The sequence below is a fragment of the Buteo buteo genome, chromosome 5 (assembly GCF_964188355.1).
Source record: "Buteo buteo chromosome 5, bButBut1.hap1.1, whole genome shotgun sequence".
NCBI lineage: Eukaryota > Metazoa > Chordata > Aves > Accipitriformes > Accipitridae > Buteo > Buteo buteo.
The window spans coordinates 54168615-54189610 of NC_134175.1; the positions used below are offsets into that span (position 1 = coordinate 54168615).

General features: G+C 39.0%; 1 protein-coding gene across 4 annotated transcripts in view; it reads left to right on the forward strand.

Annotated features, from left to right (window-relative positions):
* PKP4 (plakophilin 4) overlaps nt 1-20996 on the forward strand; it is a 104307-nt gene that overhangs the window by 17076 nt on the left and 66235 nt on the right. For 2 of the 4 annotated variants that reach the window (XM_075029136.1, XM_075029137.1), the window contains exon 2: nt 11184-11317. In XM_075029136.1, the coding sequence (XP_074885237.1) occupies nt 11189-11317 (129 nt within the window). In that variant the 5' untranslated portion in view covers nt 11184-11188. Of the gene's footprint in view, nt 1-11183; nt 11318-20996 lie in introns of those variants that run through there. The other 2 variants (XM_075029139.1, XM_075029138.1) reach the window with 1 other exon arrangement.

The following is a 20996-nucleotide window of genomic DNA, read 5'->3' on the forward strand; positions in this document are numbered from 1 at the left end:
AGTTCATGATCTCTGAATGCTGGCCCTACCACTCAGTGATACGTGCATTCCCCTCCCTTGCCCCCAGCCATCATCTACAAAAGGCTGACAGTGGTGCTAGCTTTCATCTGTTAGGCACTTTCGATGCAAGTGAACTATTAACTACTGCTTTGATTACAACTTTCTAACAAGTTACGCTGGTTACCTCTTTCCGCCTGCCCCAGTATTTTCACCTGTGCTATCTAGGCTGCTTGTCAGAAGGCCATGTGGCAGTGTCAAAAGCTTTACATTGAGGATGTATTTCTTCTAGTGCTTTCATCATAGAACAAAATTAGGTAGATTTGATATAATCTACACTTGACATATCCACTCTTATTTCTTAACACCTGAAGTTCTAGTGCCTGATACTGAGTTTGGTGTGCTTAATTTTCCCTGCTCAGAAATTAGAATTAGACTAGAATACGGGGCAGGGAATTAAAAGGTAGGAATAAGAATGATGATGTTGTGACCAGTATTTGAGATTCCTTTGAAACTTTGGATTTGAGCTTTTTAAATACATTTGAGTCATATTTTCAGTCTTTCAGGAACTGAGGCAGGAAAGCTATATAAATTGTGTCTTCAACTGGTAAACTTTGATGCGAAATACTGCCATCTCATGACAAAATTGTTTGCCTCTAGCAGATTTTACAGGAAGAAATGTTTTTCATTGAGAGAAGAAAATCATATCTTAGCATCATAGTAGAGTGCTGCATAAAGATGCAGTACTTCCATACAACAGGAAGCCTGTGAATACTGGTCTGAGGGTTTCTTCTTGTTCTAACTGAGCATCAGTGAAAAACCTGAACCATTTGCTGTCATTCAGTATTTGTTTCTCTTCTTGACCACTTCTACACTTAATCGGTAGATAGTTTTCTATCCCTCTGAGTTTTCTTGTTACTGAATATACTTGTATACTGAATTGTCTACCTTTTGCACTGTGGGCATCTATTTCAGAGTGTGGTTAAAATTATTGGCTATATTTTATGTACCATTGACCTGACTTTTTCCCATATGGCACTTCTGCAAAGTCTTCATGCCAAGCCAAACATTTTAACCTAAGTGTGTCTAACTTTATAGTTATGCTTCTATCATCCACCCCCTGCTATGGGAAGGGATATGGTTCACTTTGATAGGAATAGTTCATATAATTTTGTATTTATCAACATTAGCTTATTCACCTTGCTTCATAGTTTTCCTCAAGTTACTCAGTTGTCTTTGATCTCCTGTAACCGTAATGTCACTTGTAAATTTTGGTGCTTCAGGGCTTTTCATCTCTTATAAAGTGTTAGCAGAAATAATACATTCTCTATAGAGTTATGTGTAATCCTGCTACCAGTACTTAAAGTTTTTAAGGATAAACAAAGTCAAATATACCTCAGAAAAATAATACCAATGATACTTCTTTTTTTTGGAGATTGGGGAACTGATTGAAGTATTGGTAAATTAGGCTTTAAAAGCCAGATGCTTGTTGTCTAATTCATGTAGAGTTTGCTACTACATGCCACTTTTTTTAGCTTCTAGCTTGGAGAACAGAAGAGGAAAGAGCTCCATTTGCTTAAATGTAGAAGTTTGCACGTAGAGCGTTCTTAGCAGCAAACTGAGTTTTGCTGTGCAGTTCCGTTTCAGAGCAAAATGAAGAGTAAACTACAGTTTACTAATTGAGAAGACTTCATTTTAGTAAACCTTTTGCTACTCCATAGCCATGTTTATTAGAGAACAGTGGTATTCCCAAATCTATCTTTATGGTAGACAAGAGTTTGATGTTTCTGTAGTAGTCATTTGAGCAGGAACAACAGTAGATTTCATTCAAGAACTTGCATATGTATCCCAAGTAAAAGCAGAAGTTTCAACATCATCAGTTTCTAAGTTTTGCAAGGGCATCGTTGGATTTTTCTCCCTGCTAACCCTGATTTAAGCTGCTGCTTATTGGTCACTCGTTTCTGAACCATGGTTCTCAGTGCAGAGATGGAGACTACAGCATCAGTAAAAATATGTGAGTCTCTGTTATAAGTGAAATCAGACCACTGATCTAGTGTGGTCGTTTTTTTGAAAGGCAGGATGCAAAAGGGGTTTGGTAGTGTCTAGTTCCAGACCATCTCAGTGATACACGTCACACCACATCCCTCAAAAACTTGCATGGGCAAAGCAGGGGGAACTGTGGAAGTCTGGAACTCTTCAGCTGTCTTTTAAAATTGTGGTTGTAGCTGTTAATTTTTATCATTGGGAAAATTGTTTATATAGTAATTTTTTCCAATATTCTATATGACAAAATTGAGAAACATACTTTTATAAATTAGTATAAAATAAATCTGGTTTTATAATACTTCCAGTTGAAATATATCTGCCTACAGCTAACGTGCATTATATTTAGCAATAATGTATAGAGTAATAATTCAGTAATCATTTTACAGGGCTAGGAGAAAATATAAGTGGAAATTGAATAGCAGCTGCAGCTATTGTTCTGCTTGGTAATGTTTATATCTTTACTTACAGTTATTCTCAGTTTAACTCCCATTTCCTTGTTTGTAAGAGTTTTCAGGTGGGTGATTGAAATGTGTCAGTTTGGAGCTCCTACGCTTTGCAGGCATTTGGTAGCAGTACCGTACAGCATACGTGTGCACTGCAGTTACTCAGCTGTTAGAGTTTTTAAGTGATGTTGTTTTGTGACAGTCATTCTGAATGACTTCATACCCTAAATTAATTGAGAATATTCCAACACCAAACTAAGAATTTATCCTCCTATGAATGGTTGAATGAATAATTGATGAATGTCTTTGTCACCTGACAGTCTGTTTCTAAAATCCTTCTGTGATGCTACATATCCCTCCTCCCCCTCAGTCTGCACTAGGATGAGACTGAACTTTATCCCTTGAGATACATCTGCTGTTTGTTTGCTAGTCTGCAGAACTGGCTTTCAGCACTGTGCTCTGATGAGGTGGTTCTAAATGGCAGTGGATTCACATATATATCAGCAGAGCAGAGCCATACAGGCTTGGGATGGTCCAAAGGAAGGATTCAGATTTGGGGCCTGTTGTCTTTTCTTTAAGGCACGGAGCCTTGTTGGCTTACACTACTGAAAACTCTAGTTTGTGCCAGTTAGCTTATGGTATTACATTTGTGAAGCGTGAACGCTCACCAGACATCCTTCAGATGACAAAGATTCTTCTTTTTTTAAGGTGAGCTACAAATGGTGCCTCAGGCCTTGAAGGATATGATTGTGAATATCCCTTTATTCAAAATGGTCGTCTTGCCATACCTGTCTGATCTCTTCTGGTGAATGGTTAGTTTGAAAGCTATAAAAAATATTAATCTCGTGAGCATGTTACAACTGGATATTTGCGGATGTAGAATCTTGCCTGCTCACTAGAGTGCAGTTAAAGTATGTAGCCATCGGCCAAAAAAAACCAACAAAAAAAACCCCCAAACAACAACAACAAAAAAACCCCACCTGTCTTTTACTAGGAGCTGTAACAAAAATATATTTATCCAAAAGCTAGGGTAATAATTTTTAACATTTTAAAAATGACATAGCACCAAATGCCTTTTGAACCTGCATGTATTTAAATAATAATAAAAAGAGAGAGGAAAAACTGTATCCAGAAAAGAAAAAAGGATGAGGAAGATACTACATTTAGCAGTAAGGTAGTTGAATGCATCTCCCACATGTCTTGGGCAGCGTGTCAGTTGGATATAGATTTCTTTTATTACTGTGGGACTCAGTCTGCATAATTGTGCAGGTGAGGGTTTTTTGTCATGCCATTACAGAAGTCAGTTTCTTCCATGTTTTCTTCAGGTAATGTATTTACTTCCCTGGTTTCATCCTTATGTCCACATAAACAAAACTTTGGCACTGCTGATGTCCATAAAGAAAAGTGATATCTTAACAGAATGGTTAGCCTATAGTGTGATAATTGGAAGTATCTTGACTTACTGCATCGGGAAATTTTGCAACCTATTTTTCATGTAAATATTTGAGCTATCTTTCACATAATCCATTTTTAATTGATTGCATCGTTTTTTGCAAGTGGATAAGGTGTCATCTGCTGTCTTTTCATCCAAACACATAACTATAGGATGGTAGACACGATACAGAGTTTATCTTAGTTTAGTCACTTGTTTGCACCAAGCCTGAGAATGTACATCAATGCCTAGTTTGTAGGTGAGCAACACTCCATCCTTGTAGCAGGATGGAGCTAATGGGATCTACTCATACCTAGAAGTGTACTGACATGTCTGTGAAGTAACTCAGATAATCTCAGTAATCTCAGATAATCAGATAAATTTTAATCATGTCTTCATCTAAAAACTGTAGAAATGTAGTAAGTCTTGTTTTGGTTTTGAATTCACATATACTGTAAAGGATGAAAAAAGAAGAATCTTTGAGAGCTGAGATGTGCTCATTGTTCCCTTGTGAAATAGATAGTCTATCCTATCCTAGTTGACAGTGTTCATAAGAATTGTATTACCTCTTCAGCACAAATTACTTTGGTGACTCTTGTTCCTGGCTTCAGGTCAGCAATGGGAGGCTCAGAAACAGGGAAATTTGGGAAAATAACCTGTGTAAGGAAGGCAAGAGGAATACGAAGGGAAGTGAGTAGGAAGCTGTAGAAAAGCACTGCTTTTGCTGTCTTGCAGGGAACGTGGAAAGGTCTGGCTTCTTGAGTCTGCGCTACAAGGAGAGGGATTACTTGATGCTGGCAAAGCTATCTGGATATCTCTAAGAAAATAAAATGAGGAAAAGCAAAAGGTGGGGAGTAGAGACTAACGAGAATGAAGAATTAAAGCCATGGTTTCCTACACTTAGTTTAGTCATTTCTCATATTTCTTCTCTCCTTCTCAACTGTGTATTCTTGTTCCTTCCTTGCATCAGTGATTATACAGCTGCAAGATCCGCTGGTTCAGAAAAATACATCCCACCTCCCAAAAACCCCGTAGCTTTGTGTCAGATGAACTCACTGAGCTGATTTGCTTTGCAGCTGTTTGACCATTTGATCAGACACAAAAGAAAGTATTACCCATTTTGGCAACCTACAACCTCACTGCATGCTTAGAGGACCAGTATGAAAGCCAGGATTGGCAAGCTACTAAAGAAAACTGGTGAATCTGCCCCATCATCAATGCTGGGGTGCCAAGAAGTCTGCTGCATTTGCAGAAAATGAGGACATCTGGGAGGTTTTTAGGAGTTGGTGCTAGATGAAAACAAGCTAATTGTGCATGGTGGAGGCAACAGGTATCCTCTAAAGAGGCAGTTAAAGTGGCTGTTTAAATGCAGTTTACTCAAAGCAAATCCCTGCATTTGCCTAAAGAGATGGTCTCTGCCATACAGTTGTTGGGTTGAAAACTTGCTCTTTTTGATGGCTTGGTTTGCTCTGATCTAACTTACTGCATGGTTTCATGAAACCATTTGAGTGAGCCTCCATGGTAGAGAGGACGGAAAAGCTGCTATTTTCAGAATTATTGTAGGGTATTTCAGACTAGAGGCTTCAAATTAAACAGCTTTATTTTTACTGCACACTTGCATCTAGTTTGAAAATGTAAATGCAGGCCAGCCTAGAGCTAGACTGTCGCTGCTTCCGTTCTTTTGTCCTTTACTTGTAGAGAATTTCAAAATTCAAGATAGGTGTTAAGAATTTTCTCAGATGTATACTACAAGATGAAGCATGTAACAATTTTTCTGAAAAATTATTTAAATTATTGAAAATACATTCTTTTTATCAGAGACTGAAATCCACAGAAAACAGTAGCAAATTCTTACTGTTCTCCTTGTCTGTTGTTAATCTCCCCCAAAAGTTTCAAAGTATCTCACATTACACTTTTGAGCTATACTAGAACCATTCACACCATTCACAAATCTGTAGTTCTTTAACATCCATCAAAAGATCATCTCAAAACATTTAAATCTTTCAGTTCTCATGCTTTCTTTGCTATAGCAGAGAGCTCAAATCTGTAAACTGTTCTCTCATACTCAGTAATTTTAAGATATGGATAAGGTATGTTGAAATGGTTTGCACAGAGCAGTAGAACAGTAAAATACGTTTTCTGAGTTTTCATTATGGCTACATGGATCTCAGTATCTTTAATGTGCAGGAGCAATTTGAGAATTAAAAGAGCTGGAATCCAAGGAGGCTTTAAGGTGCATTTATAAACTGTACCCGTGTATATTGTCTTATTCATCAATGCATAAGGTTTGTAGAAAGAGCCGTATATCCATCCCGACTGCAGTTTACTAGCTGTGATACTGCAGTGAAAGGTTGTAGGGGATGAGCACTTGGACAGACTGGGAAAGATGTAGGAACAAAGTCACCCATTTGGGTGACATCTAACTGCTGGGCCATGACACAAGAGGCAGGCAGAATAACTATGAACCTAATTTTTTCAGGGATGAAGTCTGGTTGCTTGTTTTCCAGTAATGAATCAGCCATACGCAAAGGCATGAGTAACACAACTAAGTCCAGGGAGTATTTTCAGCCAGTAAATCCCAGTCTTGCTTAGGGAAGAAAGAGGTTTTCTTATTAACTCCTCATGAGTTTTCCTCGTACCCGATTTTAAGGCTCTTGCGAATCCTGCATTTCATATTGCTTGTTCCCGTAAGGTGAATATAAGAATCTAAATTGACTTTGTGAGTTCCTTTCCTCACACAGCATGCCTAGATGGAGGCATGGTGGTGGGGACTGGGTCCTCTATGGGGCTGGGCCATGGAGAGCATCTCCCGGTTCCTTCCTCTGCTGCAGCGTGTCACCTGAGTTCATGTGCCTCACAGCTGCCTGGCCACGCAGGAGGTCGGAGTAAATGAGCATACTCGTTTGCGTTAGCTTAAGTATGTACGTAAGTGCTTGTAGGATCAAAGCCAACAGTTGTCTAGTCTTGAAATCGAGATTAGAAAATCAGTAACTTTGCCAAGAAACGTGTTAATTGAAAGAACAGCAGTTAAAACAACTGCCTGTGTAGAAGAGTATAGCTCTCTAATTACACCTCTTAACACTGAGATAGATGTGCATTTAACACTGACATCTTTATTAATAATTGATTTGATTCCTTTTTATCTGAGTGTTATTATTAGAGACTCAATATTGGGTATATTTTCTGTTCAGACAAATTACCATACCTTCCAACTAGTTCAGATGTACATTTTCTTGACTGGTTTGTTACAGAAGTTTACTATACGTAGGTTGAAGAGTTACTTCACAGTGCTGGGGTGAGAAGAGTGACAGACAAAATTATGGAAAAGACAAATTGAGATCGTCTCACATCTGTGCTCATTGTATCATAGTTTTGTAGAGGTTTTTAGTCCAGTTTTAAGCATTCATGTAGACAATAGACTTTGAAAGCGATCGCTTAGAAGGAGTCGGCACTACATTTTCATAGTACTTTTGTAGCACATCACAGAAGCTTCAAAAAGTCACTTTTTTTTTTTTAAGTAAGTAAAAAGCTGTGCTTTTGCTTTCTCTATTAAACTATCTATCTTAACCCACAAGTTTCTGCACTTTTACCCTTTGATTCTCTCCCCATCCCACTGGGGGGAAAGTGAGCGAGCGGCTGTGGAGGGCCGAGCTGCCAACTGGGGTTAAACCACAGCGCATCTAAATATTTGATTTAAAGCTACAGACATGCATAACTGGGAATTCAGTGCTGCTTTATTTATTTATTTATTTGAAAGATTGACTTTATTTATTATTGTACTGTATTTTGTGCTTCTCACCTGGGAGTCCCAACCCACGATGGACACTCCCCTGGTTACCGTGCAGGTGAAGACAAGTTGGGATGTTGAGGAATGGGAGGAAGAAAGCAGCCCATTTCTGAAAGAAGGTCATGTGTAACTTGAGAGAGTTTTTGAGATTTGGCCTTCTGATTACTTAGCAAATATTCCTAAATGAAGGAAGAGCTTGACTGGGTAGTTTTATTGCTTCATGATATGCTTGCAAATTTAACAGTCCATTTAGAAACCTGAAACACTGAGCTGTAGTCATAAAAGAACTGTGGAAAGTGATTTAAAAGATCAGGTATGACCCAGGGAGTCATAACATGTATTCTGTGATTCTTTGGGTTATTACAGCTTGATGAAAGCGTTGATTTTTACAAGTAAAACCCTAAGAGAATACATTTTTATTTTCTAAAACCTTAAAGTTACATCTTTGACTTTTCAAAGTCCTATTATATAACCATTAAAGCGTGCTTTTTATTCTGCTTTCTTGAATGCTGTTTCACTTGTTCCTGTAGAAACAAGGGTACTTGAAGCTTTAGGTGTATGCCAGGCTTACGGTTGGCTCATGAAAATCTCAGTGTGGCAGCCTTTGTATTTGCAAGCTTGAAACGAATGAAAATGTTGTTTCAGAAACAGGCAGATACGGCTGGTTGTTCATGCGGTGGTACTTTGGAAGCCAAGAGGCGTGTAATATCCATGTATTCTCCAAGAGCAAGGTCTGTTCCAGTTGCAAGAGACCCACCTTGGTCTCCTTCAGACGTACACCCCCACAGGCACTGCAACACAGGCGGAGAGCAGTTGGGTGTGATCAAGGAACAGTGGAAGACATGGTTCTGATCCTTCGTTTCCTTGTATTTTTCTTTTTGTTGTTGTTGTTGTTAAAGAACTCGGCTTCTCGTACTCTGGCGCCTCCGGTAGCGGTAGGCTGCGGCCGCCGGACGGCTCGGCGGTGCCGCCGCGCTGCCTGGCGGGGGCCGCTCTCCTCCCCGCCGCTCCCGGCAGGTGCGGCTGGGCCGGGCGGGAGCACGGCGGCCGCCGGAGGGCCCGCGGTACGCGGCGTCTCGCCCGCCGTCCCCAAACGTGCTGCCCGTTTCTCGCCCCGAGCCGCTGGCGTCTCGGCGAAGGAGCGCGTTCGCCGGCAGCCAGCCGGGAATGGGCGGGCACGGGAGGCCGTGGGCCAGGTGGGGCTGCCGCCTCCCGCCCCCCCCCGGGGTGGGGAGGGCCGGGGGCCGCTTCCCCGCGGCCGGGGCACGGCCCCCTGCCCCGGTGGTCGGCGGTGAGGCGCGGTGGCGGGCTGGAGGCGGCGGGCACGGCGGTGGCGGGGCCTCCTCTCCCTCAGAGAGCGGGGTGTGGGCGAGGTGAGGCTGGAAGGGGCGGGGAGGGCTTTGCGCGGTTGCGGCGGGAGAGGAGGAAACGTGTATTCTGTCTGGACTTCAGTTTTTTCGGCTTAGGGGAAGGACGGAGCGTGGCATGGTCTTTACGTCGCCACGTTTGTGGTTCGGCCCTCTTGGGAGGTGAGGTGAGGGTAGTTGGTCTTCGTGTTGCTAAGCTAGCGTGCTCAGATTTCCCTCTGCAATCCGGATGCCAGAAACCTGGCAGCACTGTACCTGTGGAATTTCTTTTTCCTTGTTCCAGAAGATAAATGTGATACGGACGTGAGGTGGGAGCGGGCTGTTTATACGGACTCTTTCCAGGTTGCTGGAAAGTCTCCCTGTATTACTTGCACAGTCGCTGAGGGGAGGAGAGGCCCTTCTCCAGAAGGTAACTGAGCCCAAGTGAGGCTTTTGCTCTAACATGCTTTTGGAAGCACCTTTTCTTTTTTAATTCGCAGTGGTAGAAGTTGACGGGTGAGCAGGCTCCTGCACCATATGTTACCCCACTACTACTCCACTGCCTCTCATCACTCATCTCGCTTTAGTTTCTCTGAAGTTGTTGTTTGACTCACTCCCTGACTGACGTGAAACTGCACATTAACCGTGTTAACAGCTCTTTTAGCAGACTGGAATAGTGTTGTTAATAAAGACGCCCTGCTAACGCACTTGAAGCGGCTGCTAAGCCTGAACAGAAGTCATCCCTCTTAGTGCACATGCTGCTGTACACAAAGCAGAAAGAAAGCACTTTCTTTTACATCATCTCTTTTCTGGTTTCCACTCATCTGTTCTGCCCAAGGCTGCCTATTAGTAGCATAGAAGTCCTCTGACAACAAAGTGCTTTGCCTGTGCTTGGCCTCTGTGTATAGGCACCAGTGCAGAAAATGTGTCGAGAGGGCGAGCGACCCCATAGGGTGATTCCAGAAGAGATCCCTCAAGGGTCAAATTGGAAACGCGCAGCTTTACAGCACAGCCACTGATCTTGTAGATTGTCCTCTGTCTTTTTACGGTGGTGTGTGCTTTTTAGGGTGGTGTGTGCCCAGCTTTATGCTGATTCAGCATTTAAAAGGCTGGTGGCAGAGAAGGGATGGTCATGGTAAAACAGGTCAGGACTGAGGGGTCTCAGGGGTCTGTTCCCAGCCTTGGAGCATGTTCACAGCGTAAGCTGCTCCTTGCTCTTTCTGAAATGAAGGGAAGGAAGCTGCTGTTCATCTTTGTTTCATCTAGGAATGTTGAGTTTGTTCTGGAAATCTAAAATGAAATACTGACTACTTTTAACATTAGACATCATGAGCTTTATTTTCTTTTTTCTGAAGGAAATTAAAGTATGGCATATGTGCAAAAGCTACATGAATACCTCCTACTTGCTATTTTCAAAGTACTAAACACACTTCATCACTGTCTCTGTAATATTAATTAATAGTGACTTCTGTAGTTAAACAAATGAATTGGTTTTTTTTACATGTATTGGAATTGTTAGTGTGCTGCCTCTGCAATAATGAACCTTGGGGTTCTTGAACACTAATCCTGTTGGTCCTTTCCACGCTATGCATAGCCCAGGGCAATTGGTTTAACTTTAGTGTTTTAAATTCCTCTTTTGCAAAAGAAACATTAGAAGCATTATTCCCATTAACTTTTTATTACCATAATTAGTCTCTTCCATGGTTTGTTCCTAACAGCAAAGCATTCTGCTGCTACATGTCATTCCTCTATGCTAAAAACTGCACATGTGGTAAACTTTTACAGATCCGGGGTGTTGTTAATGTTTAACAGCAGTATTTTTCACGTCGTGGATTTTCCTACTTTTAGTAACTACCACAAAGTAGTGTTTTAAAAGTAATCTTTAAATGTCATGCTGCTTTCTTGCTTCTGCCCGGCCCTCACATTCTGCATGTAATTCTGATTTCAATTTGTGAAGGTGAAGAACAGTAATAGCAACATAGGTTGATATTAATAACAAAGTTCTCTGCTAATTTGGTTAAGTTTGGAAAGGTTTTAGAAGAAAAAGATAAGAGAATTTATAATCCTGAAAACTTGAATTTTAAACATCACTGGCTCAAGATGTAAACTATTTTAAAATATTGTTTTTGCAGGCAAAATGCCAGCCCCTGAGCAGACCCCAATGGTGGAGGAGGGGCTGCCGCAGACAACACAGGAAACTTCAACAGGCTCAGGCATGGAACCAGAGACCACTGCCACTACCATTTTAGCTTCTGTAAAGGAACAGGTATATGCCTTGTTTTCAGCAATTCAGAAATTTGGTATGCCTTGTGGAGTTAACCATTGTCTCTTTTACTGCATTGCTGGAAAAAAACCATCATTGCTTCTAAAATGTGTTGCCTAGCGTTAGTATAGTATAATTTGTATATCAGAATGTTAGAACCTGAATATAAAAGGTTCATTTAATTGCATTGAACAGAAGCATCATTATGGTATTCCGTATCCCTTGGAATGTATGCACTGTTGTAAATCAGGCTGGAAATGCAGGTTTATTGTTTAAAAAAAGACAAAAGAAATGTTAGTGTAGAATTGATGCAACATTGAGACCCAGTCCTTTTTGTACATTCTGCAAAGTTGTGTACAGTGTTACAGAAGTTTACACATAAAGATTTGGTATGATCAGTTGTATTTTGTTAAAGAATGGGCTTTAAGCTTTGAGTTTGGTTTCAGTTATGCATACCAAGGTCATAATATATTTTAAATCTGCAACACATTTATGGACATGTATCTTAGTGGTAGTCTCTGTAGGGAAAATAAAATTGTGTTTGAAATCAAGTTCAGCCTTAATTTGTAAAGATCATTCAAGGGAGAAAAAAATTGCAGTTTTATAAAGAAACATTCTAACTAAAGTTTTTTTGTTTGTTTTTTTTTAAAAAACACAAGTGATGGTTTGACTTTCATTGTCAGAACTAGAAATAATAATAATCTTTCTTGGCTTAATACATAAATTGTAACATCTCAATTTCAGAATAAATCTGCTTTGCTGTCTCTGTTGCAGAACTTCTTTTAAGATAAATCAGTACTCGATTCAAGATACTAACTCTGAGTGCATATACTTCATGTATTAGTTCTATATGTTGTCCCATATTAATATTTTTAAAAGGTGATAATTGGATTATATTGTCTTGATATCAGCAGATTTTGTATCCATAGAAGCTTCATTCTTAAATGAGAAATTTGGGTCTTTATTTTCATGCCTAAATTAATAGTTTCAAAAGTATTTTAAGATGACAATGGCAACCCTAATAATTTCTTAGTGGTATTAAAGCTAATATTAAATATTAAATCTTCTAATGCAAAGGATATTAATGCTGGAGGCTATCGTGATATGAGTAATCACAGTCATCTGAGTTACAGTGATCTCAAGTCACTTATCTGAGACTAGTTTGCCTTGTGCTGTCTTAGCTTATCACAAATGTCAATTAGAACTCGTTTGCTTAAAGTACATTTGTGGTGATTTTAAGTTGGTACCTTTTATTTTGCAGTTCACAAAGAACATGCTCATAATGGTAGCTGAGTTGATGAGCAGCATTGCAATAAATGACAGTACTGTAATTGCTGGGGATCACCAGCCAATAATCTTACTGCTGTGATTACTGTCCAGAATTGCTTTTGTGCAGTTTTGATGCAATAGTGATTGCTTAAACTGAACATACAATTATGACAGCATTGGCTATAATAGGTTGATACATAAGTATACAGTAAAAAGACATTTGTTAGCATTCCCTTTCCTAGCCAAGAAAGGTTTTTATCTTTTTCTTATTCTTAGAGAAAAAATGGTAATGGAGTATGTCTTCATTTTAAAAAGGAGGCTAAAACCTCTTCCCCTTTCCATTCATAAAAAAGACTATTAAATATGTGGACTATTAAGTAACTCAATTCTGATGAAAGGAAAAAATAAAATTAAAATTGTGCTTAATAGTTAGTGAAACACAAACTTCAGAACTGTAGCCTAACTTTAAAATGTATAGACACGTTAGAGTGAATACAAGGGAGAAGAAGATATAAATTGTACTTCACTCTTGAAAGTGATAATGTGAAAGAATTAAGAGCTGAACTGTTGCTTTCTGGTTTTTTTTTCTGTTGATAGTAATTATGGACACTGACATATTCAACACCCTTCCTGTATGGCAGAAAGCCCAGAACAGAATATTTTCCAGTGCAGTTATTTACTTTATTAAGCTTGAACAGAAACTACTATGCTGTTTGCTATGGCCTAACTTCCTTTTATACAGGAATCTCTCTTTATTTGCAGTAGGTCTGTATTTGTAAAATAGAGTTGCCACACCTTAGCTTTATTACTTCAGAAACACTTACTACAGTGGAAAAACAATTCAGAAAAGCCTTTATTGTTACTTGGCAAATTGTGCAAGATTTTAACTTAATAAAAACTTTTAAATTTACTACCATGGTTCTGAAATAGGTAGATAAATTTATTGAATGACTCTGTTAAGGTTTCTACCGTAGTGGCATAGATATGATTATATAAAAAGTTGTACTAATCAGTCTATGAACCCTACAAGTCACTTTAAATAAACTTTCCATGTGTTTCTTTTTCCGATGGCCCCAAATCAGTTTAAAGCAACTTCTTTACCAAGCTAGAGTGTGGTGTTCCCTGAACTCTTACAGTCTCTCATTGAGACAAAATTGTCAGACAGCCGTGTAAATCTCCCTCTCTTTTAGTGTTATAAAATAATATGTGCAGAACAAGTGTAATCTGTGAAGAACTTTAGATTACCACAGCTTTGTGCTTTTCTGACAAAGCTCAAATTTGGTTTTAATGTGAAAACCCGTCCCTAATTAATATAAATTACGACACTGCCACCACAACCACCACTGGCTTTGATTGGGGTAGGGGGGATAGTTCTTTGACCAGGTTAAGTTATTCTGTTTATGGATACACTAGTAGGTATACTTTTGGTTGAAAATCAAGGGAAGGATTGACTCTTACTGGTATAAGTCGCATCTCTAGTAGAGGAATTCCTTTTTGAATGTGGGGAAATGTTAAGGCTAACTGTAATGAAGCTGAAACATATTTTGGCCTTTTTTTTTTTTTCTTTTAGTGGATTTGATGATGGGTTGTGGGTTTCTTGGTTTTGGTTTTTTTTTTTTTGTTTGGGGAGGGGATTGTATTCTGTGGGTTTGTTTTGGAGGTAGGTTAGGTGGGGTTTTTTTCCAAAACATGTATTTCACTTCTGAAATGTTACAAAGTTTCTATGCTATAATGGATAGAAGTATCTTAGGAAATGCTGAAACGAGTTCCAAGTAAAACTAAAGCATTACAATATGCATGTCTATATTTCTGAGTCCTGGGGAGTATTTGGATAAAAGTTTAGTTGAGTTCTGTAGGGAGTCTCTTATTCATAATAAAAGTGAATTGAGTATTTTCATGCTAAAATAACAAGTTAAGAATTGTAGGAGCAACATCATAGCAGTAACTTTTTTTTGGAGGTTGGAATGTAGGGGCAGCTAGTTGCCAACTACTCCGGATAGATGTGTGGAATCACTGCTACTTTACATGTGCAAGCCATACGCTACTGAATTTGGAATGAATTGCTGCTGAACTGGCAAGATTAAATGGGATCATTTGGAATTGTGAATTTCCTGCTTAGCATGTTAGTTTTCAGTGATTGGGCTGAGAGAAAAGGTCTCACAGGAAAAACTACCCATCAGTCCAATTTTCAAAAGTAACATGAATATGCTGGGTATAATTTCTTTGCTAATAGAGAAGCACTTGTAGCAGTAGCATGGTTTTTTTTAGTTTCTTTGTTCTTTGGTCCAGTTGTTTTTGACACCTAAAGATGGACTACTTTTCACCTTTTGTAAACAGGTGACAACAGAGTAAGAATGATTGGATATGCTTTCAGATGAATAATCATAAATCTCTTGGGTTTTCCTGAGTGTTTTTCTAGAAGGGTTCACTTTTGTTCAACACCTCAGCAAAATCTTTTCCTTTTGTATAACTGTATTGAACTGTATCATATCTTTAGAAAGTGTGCACTTTACCTTTTTTCCCTTCTTTATTGTTTAAGTACAAAATTCTTTACATAGTTCTTGAGAATATTTTTTAATAGGGTTTGGGGGGGTGGGGAAAGGTGAAAACTTGTTTTTTCACATGGAAAGGGATGAAAGAATATATTCTCTATACAGCAGAGAATTTATTATTACATGTTTAAAAACATCTTTACTAGAATGACAATATTTTGATACTAAGTTTGAGAGATTTCTTTACCAATTCAGATATATAGTGCTTTATATCGAGTACTCTGTAATCTGACTGTAGGCGTGTCACTTCAACAAGATACCTGAAGAAAAGACTTAGTAAATGCCCTTTCAGTAATTAGGCACAAACATTGAACTGTCTCACTTTGAAATTCTGATTTGCATGCATGTAGTGATCAGTTAGGTGGATAAATGCATATCAGTTCTGAAATGAAGGCAGTACTTTTTATTAAGTGGACTTCTAGGCTTTGTGTGAGTGAAACAAAAATCTTTGTCAACATTTTCTGAATGACTGGAAGAACTGTTTTTTTTCCAGCTCTCGTAATACTGTGTTCAATTGCATAGGTTATTTGTCCTTATTGAATCCCAGAACTTTGAAGTTTACTGTTTCTGCTGTCTACAAGCATTTCCAGTTTTGGTGAATCAAGTCTGAGAAGTCTACTTTTCTAAGGTTCTTATTCTAGGACAGAATAAATGTCACTCCTGTCTCAGATGAAACGACTAACTCATTTCCTTAATCAAAATTCTGTGTACTTCTTTATTCATATGAAGGTCTAGAAATTAATTTTTCTTTCTAGCATGTACTGTTAGACTTCTGAGGAGAAACTCCCCTTGAAAAAGAGCCTGCCTAGAACTGTGGGTACCCCTGAAATATCCTGGAGTATTTATACCTTTTTGTAACACGTCTGTGTTTAGATTACCAGCCTATCTACTCAGCAGCAACTGAACTCTAATCACCAGCTGGCAGAACAGTATACTTAGCTTCAGCACCAATTTAAAAAAAACAAGTATTGTAACAAACAGTTTCCAAAGAGGATGCTGCTCAAATGTAGTCAGTGAATACCTCAAGTGGCATTCTTCCTTTCTACCATTGACTAAGAGTAAGCTTTCTATGAATTGCTTAAATTTTGATCCCTCATCAGCTAGAGCAGCACTAAAGTGTTTTACCAGACTAGTGAACAATGCAAGCATAAAAGTATTAAGGGCTTTAATGGTCTACTGCTGTTGAATACAGAGTAAGTGTGATCAGCCAATAATTGTAGCTGTGTCATTTCACATCCTGTAATCTGTGGTTCTCTTTTTACTCTGTCCAATTTTTTATCTTTTGTCTTCTATTTTGGAAGATCCTGAGATACTGAAAGCATGCAAATGCAGTTGTGTGCGTGAGTAAACTTTTTTACAGATTTTTACAGAAAATGTTAAGGTTGATCTAATATGTTTAGTTAAAAGTACAGCATTTTTTCTCAGTAGATTCTGGTAGAGAATTTAAATATTAGGTCACTAAAGTATGATATTCATTTTGGAAAAAAATACAGTATTCAATGTTTTTTTAAGTAGTCAGTTTTTTGATCTAGCTCCAAATTACAGCAAGTGGAAACATGTAGAATTCAGCGTAGATCAGTGCAGGAGGTTAATGTGAAGAAGGTATGAATGAACTTAATTTTGTTTGTCCTCTTTGTTGCACATTTGTATCATAGAAATGTCCAAAATGTAATTGCCTTTTCTTTAGCACCGTTTGAACGTTCACAGGCAATGGGAGTTGTGTGGCTCTGCACTTATGTTGCAGTTGACTACAAAAAGGTAAATGCAAGGTAAAAGTGTTCCTCTCAAATGTAGGCTACGCTTTCTTAGTTCATCAGCTCGTACTACTGGAAGAGGCTCAACTGAATTGTTCAACAGGTAACTTTTTTATGATTAGGAAAACGTTTAATAGTTCAGCTGACAATTACCTTCTTAATATTTCACAGACAGTGACATTTGGCAATTGAAGCAATTTAGCATATCTCAGTGTTACTACAGCTTGAAATAACATCCTGTCCTAACCCTGTCTTCTACCAGAGCAAACACTGAGAACTGGTAGAAGCCAAGAAGCTGCAAGAGATGCAGCTCTGTCAGTGGCATCATCTCTTGGATGTCCCAACTGCCCGATCCTGATCTGACTAGCCAGGCATGTATCATTCAAAAAGAGTTTGTGGGTTGTCTTCACTGCTTATGCCATTGCTGCTGATTCTTGCATAGCTGTCACCAGAAAACCTTCAGTTAGCCAACTGGACCCCGTTTGTTTAAAGTTTTAAGTTATCTGTGTTTTCAAATCACAATGGGGCAGGAAGAAAGTAATTTTTATTTTTCAACGTTGTGAATGTAGACTCCTCATTCTCATCCATCTTACTGAGGGATAAAAGTTCCTCATGAACAAAAATGAAAATGTTGGATCTCTGCAACATGGTATCATAACGGGGTGCAGATAGAAAGTGCAGAATTGCCTCTAAACCTTCTTTTATTACCCAAAGTCTGCAATAGGAGAATTACAGTCTTCATGGTCAGTCATACAAATTACATTCCCATTACTTACCTGTTTTCAACTATTTGCTGTTAAATGCCCAGCATAGTGTGTTGGCAATTGTTTTCACTTCCCAGGGAGCCACGAGCCTTTCTGAGGTACTCGGCTTTCAAATGAAAGGAGTATTTTGTTTTCAGGTTTGGTATGACTTCTCATCTGTATCTTGCAGCAGTGAAGACCTCGAAGTGTCTTCTTGAGTGAGATCTCAACATTTTTGCAGATGAATTACCACTCAGCATGCAGAGCTTGCCGATTAAGAGCTGTTGTTTGTCACTTGGGGTATATGTTACAATGTTGACACCCCATGCAGGGTTTGTCCCTCCTCCAGAAACTTCAGTCTCCAAAAGGAAATTACACAGCTCTAAAATTTGATGGGTTTTGGTTTTCACTCATGGAAGCTTGTCTGCCTGCAGTCTGTACAATTGCCTTTCCAAAGCAAGTTGCTTTCTTTTCTTTCTTGAACCACGTATCTGTTTCCCATTCCTTAAATGTAATTGTATTTAAAGCCAGCATTTTTTGTAGCTTTGTGTTAAGAAATATGGTCTGTGGTTTTGCAGTGGAATTTAGGTTATGAATACAAAAACTGTAGTTTTATAAGGTGATTAAGTAGTTACTGCTAAACAGGTGAAAAGAATTATAGGGCTTTTTTAATCTCAATGTATATTGGATAATTTTGGAAAAAAGTAGCTCTGGGCAAGGCGTTGTAGTGTGTATGTTTCAGAAGATTTGGTGGGTCCTTTTGATGCAGTATGACAGCGTATTCTGTAATCTACATCTCTAATTTTAGTATGTTCTTGCCACATAGATGTTCTTCTGCAAAAGAAAACAAGGTTATCAGTTGTTTTATTTGACTCCCGTCATGTCATGTTGTCATAAGCCAGTACTATAAAAATCAGTTAATTGTGATTTTTGCCTAGGACAGCAGCTTCTATGTGTTGGTAGCAGCCAGCATTGTATGGGAGCATCCTGTTCGAGGAACGTGCTCTCCCACTGCTTTCAGAAGAGCTGGCTAGAGAAACAAATTCAAATAGATTTCTGCAATAAATATAGTATACTCTCTGATAAATAAACATGGTGGTGGTAGGTATCCATTCAGAGTGGTATAAAATGTCATTATAAAGAAGCATAAACTATGAAGGTGATCAGTGCACTTATTTAGAACTGATTAGGACTTAGTTTTCTATAATAATATGGTGATTTAAGCTAAAGGGAAAAAAAGACTTAAAACATGAGGTATTCTAGCTGTAAAGAAGACGGTACCTCTAAAATTATCCGTTATGTATTTATGCAGGTATTTAAGACATATCAATTACAGCTGCAGACACCAAATTTAAGAAGAGACATACAAAAGTCAGCACTTATTGTTTCAAAAAGTATATAAACTTTGCTGCTTCATTGGAACCACAGGCTGCACACATTACTCAGACTAGAAAATGGAGCTGAATTTTTTTTTTTGCTGCTTTGCTTGCACTTGCAAAAATACATTAGATCTTCCTAAGCATCAGAATGATTTAAAAATGGTAAATTACTTGCATGCCTTTTACACCTTTGCAGTTCAGTGCACTGTGAGATTTTTTTTTTGTCAGCACCAAAATATAAAGTTATGAAGAATATTGTAAACAGACAACTGATGGCATTAGTCCAAAATCAACAGTTCAGGTACCTCAAAAGAAGTGGCCAAACGTGGCTTGATGGTTTTTTTCCTCTTATTTCTACTTTGCACAGTTTTTGCTGATAGAATACTAGTGAATTTTGCTTTTTAAACATAGTATAAATAAAAGAAGTAAGATTTATTTCTACTTTGTCCATTTGTTGCATTCACCTCTTCTACCCCCAAGATAAATAGAAGTACAGTTCTTTTGTTTTAACCAACTTTGGATTTTTGCAGTGTGGGGAGAAAATAGTTTTTTTTACTTACATGGGCAACTTGCTACTTCAGATGTTGTGCAACTACCTATACCAATTTTATATCACAGTGTTGTTTTTTGTAAGAGGAAAAATTGTCTCTATTAAGAACACTGGGCAGGCCACACAACAGTCCAATACTAAATGTATATCTCTCTGCATCATTCTACCAGTCAAAACCAAATTGTATCATTTTCTGGATAGGGCTTATGCTCTCACCATGGAGACCAAACTGCATATGTTTAAGGGATTCTATATCAAGTTAGAAAATGAATTATCAGCAGAAAAAGAAAAGAGTTCTTCCCTCTCCCTACCATGATGCTTTCAGTTAAATTAAGTTAATTTAGTTTTAAAAAGTTTTAAAAAATTTTTGCCTCAATTTTCAGTGGTAACCTTTTCCCATATCTCTCAAATACCTGAACCTCAAGGCAGGTACAACAGCCCACTGTAAGTGAAGATCAGGTTTGAGACCACCTGAAGAACCTGAACACACATGTCCGTGGGACCCAATCCCAGGGTGCATCCCAGGGTCCTGAGGGAATTGGCCGATGTACTTGCCAAGCCACTCTCCATCATATTTGAAAAGTCATGGCAGTCAGGTGAAGACCCCAGTGACTGGCAAAAGGGAAACATCACAGCTGTTTTTAAGAAGGGTAAAAAGAAGGATCCTGTAAACTACCAACCAGTCAGCCTCACCTCAATGCCCAGTAAGATCATGGAGCAGATTCTCTGATGTGGAAAACACGTCAAAAGATGTGGAAGACACGTCAAAGGATAGGGAACACAGGGAAGTGATTAGAGACAGCCAACGTGGCTTCACCAAGGACGAATTGTGCCTGACTAATCTGGTGGCCTCCTATGATGGAGTGACTGCTTCAGTAGACAAGGGAAGAGCTCCAGATGTTATCTACCTGGACATCTGTAAGGCCTTTGATGTGGTCCTCCACAACATTCTTGCCATTAAATTGTAGAAAGACAGGTTTGTTGGATGGACTGTTAGATGGATAAGGAATTGGCTGGATGGCCATGTCCAAAGAGTATAGTACGGCTCAAAGTCTAAGTGGAAACCAGTACTGAGTGGTGTCCCTCAAGTGTCCATACTGGGACTAATACTATTTACTACCTTCTTCGGTGACATAGACAGTGGGATTGAGTGCACCCTCAGCAAGTTTGCAGGTGACACCAAGCTGAGTGATGCAGTTGATTCACTTTGCTAGAGGGAAGGGATGCCATCCAGAGGGACGTTGACAGGCTTGAGGAGTGGGCCAGCATGAGCCTCATGAAGTTCAGATAGGCCAAGTGCAAGGTCCTGCACCTGGGTCAGGACAGTTGTCAGTATCAGTACAGAACGGGGGATGAATGGATCGAGAGCAGCCCTGCAGAGAAGGACCTGGGGATCCTGGTGGATGAAAAGTGAGCTATGAGCCGGCACTGTGTG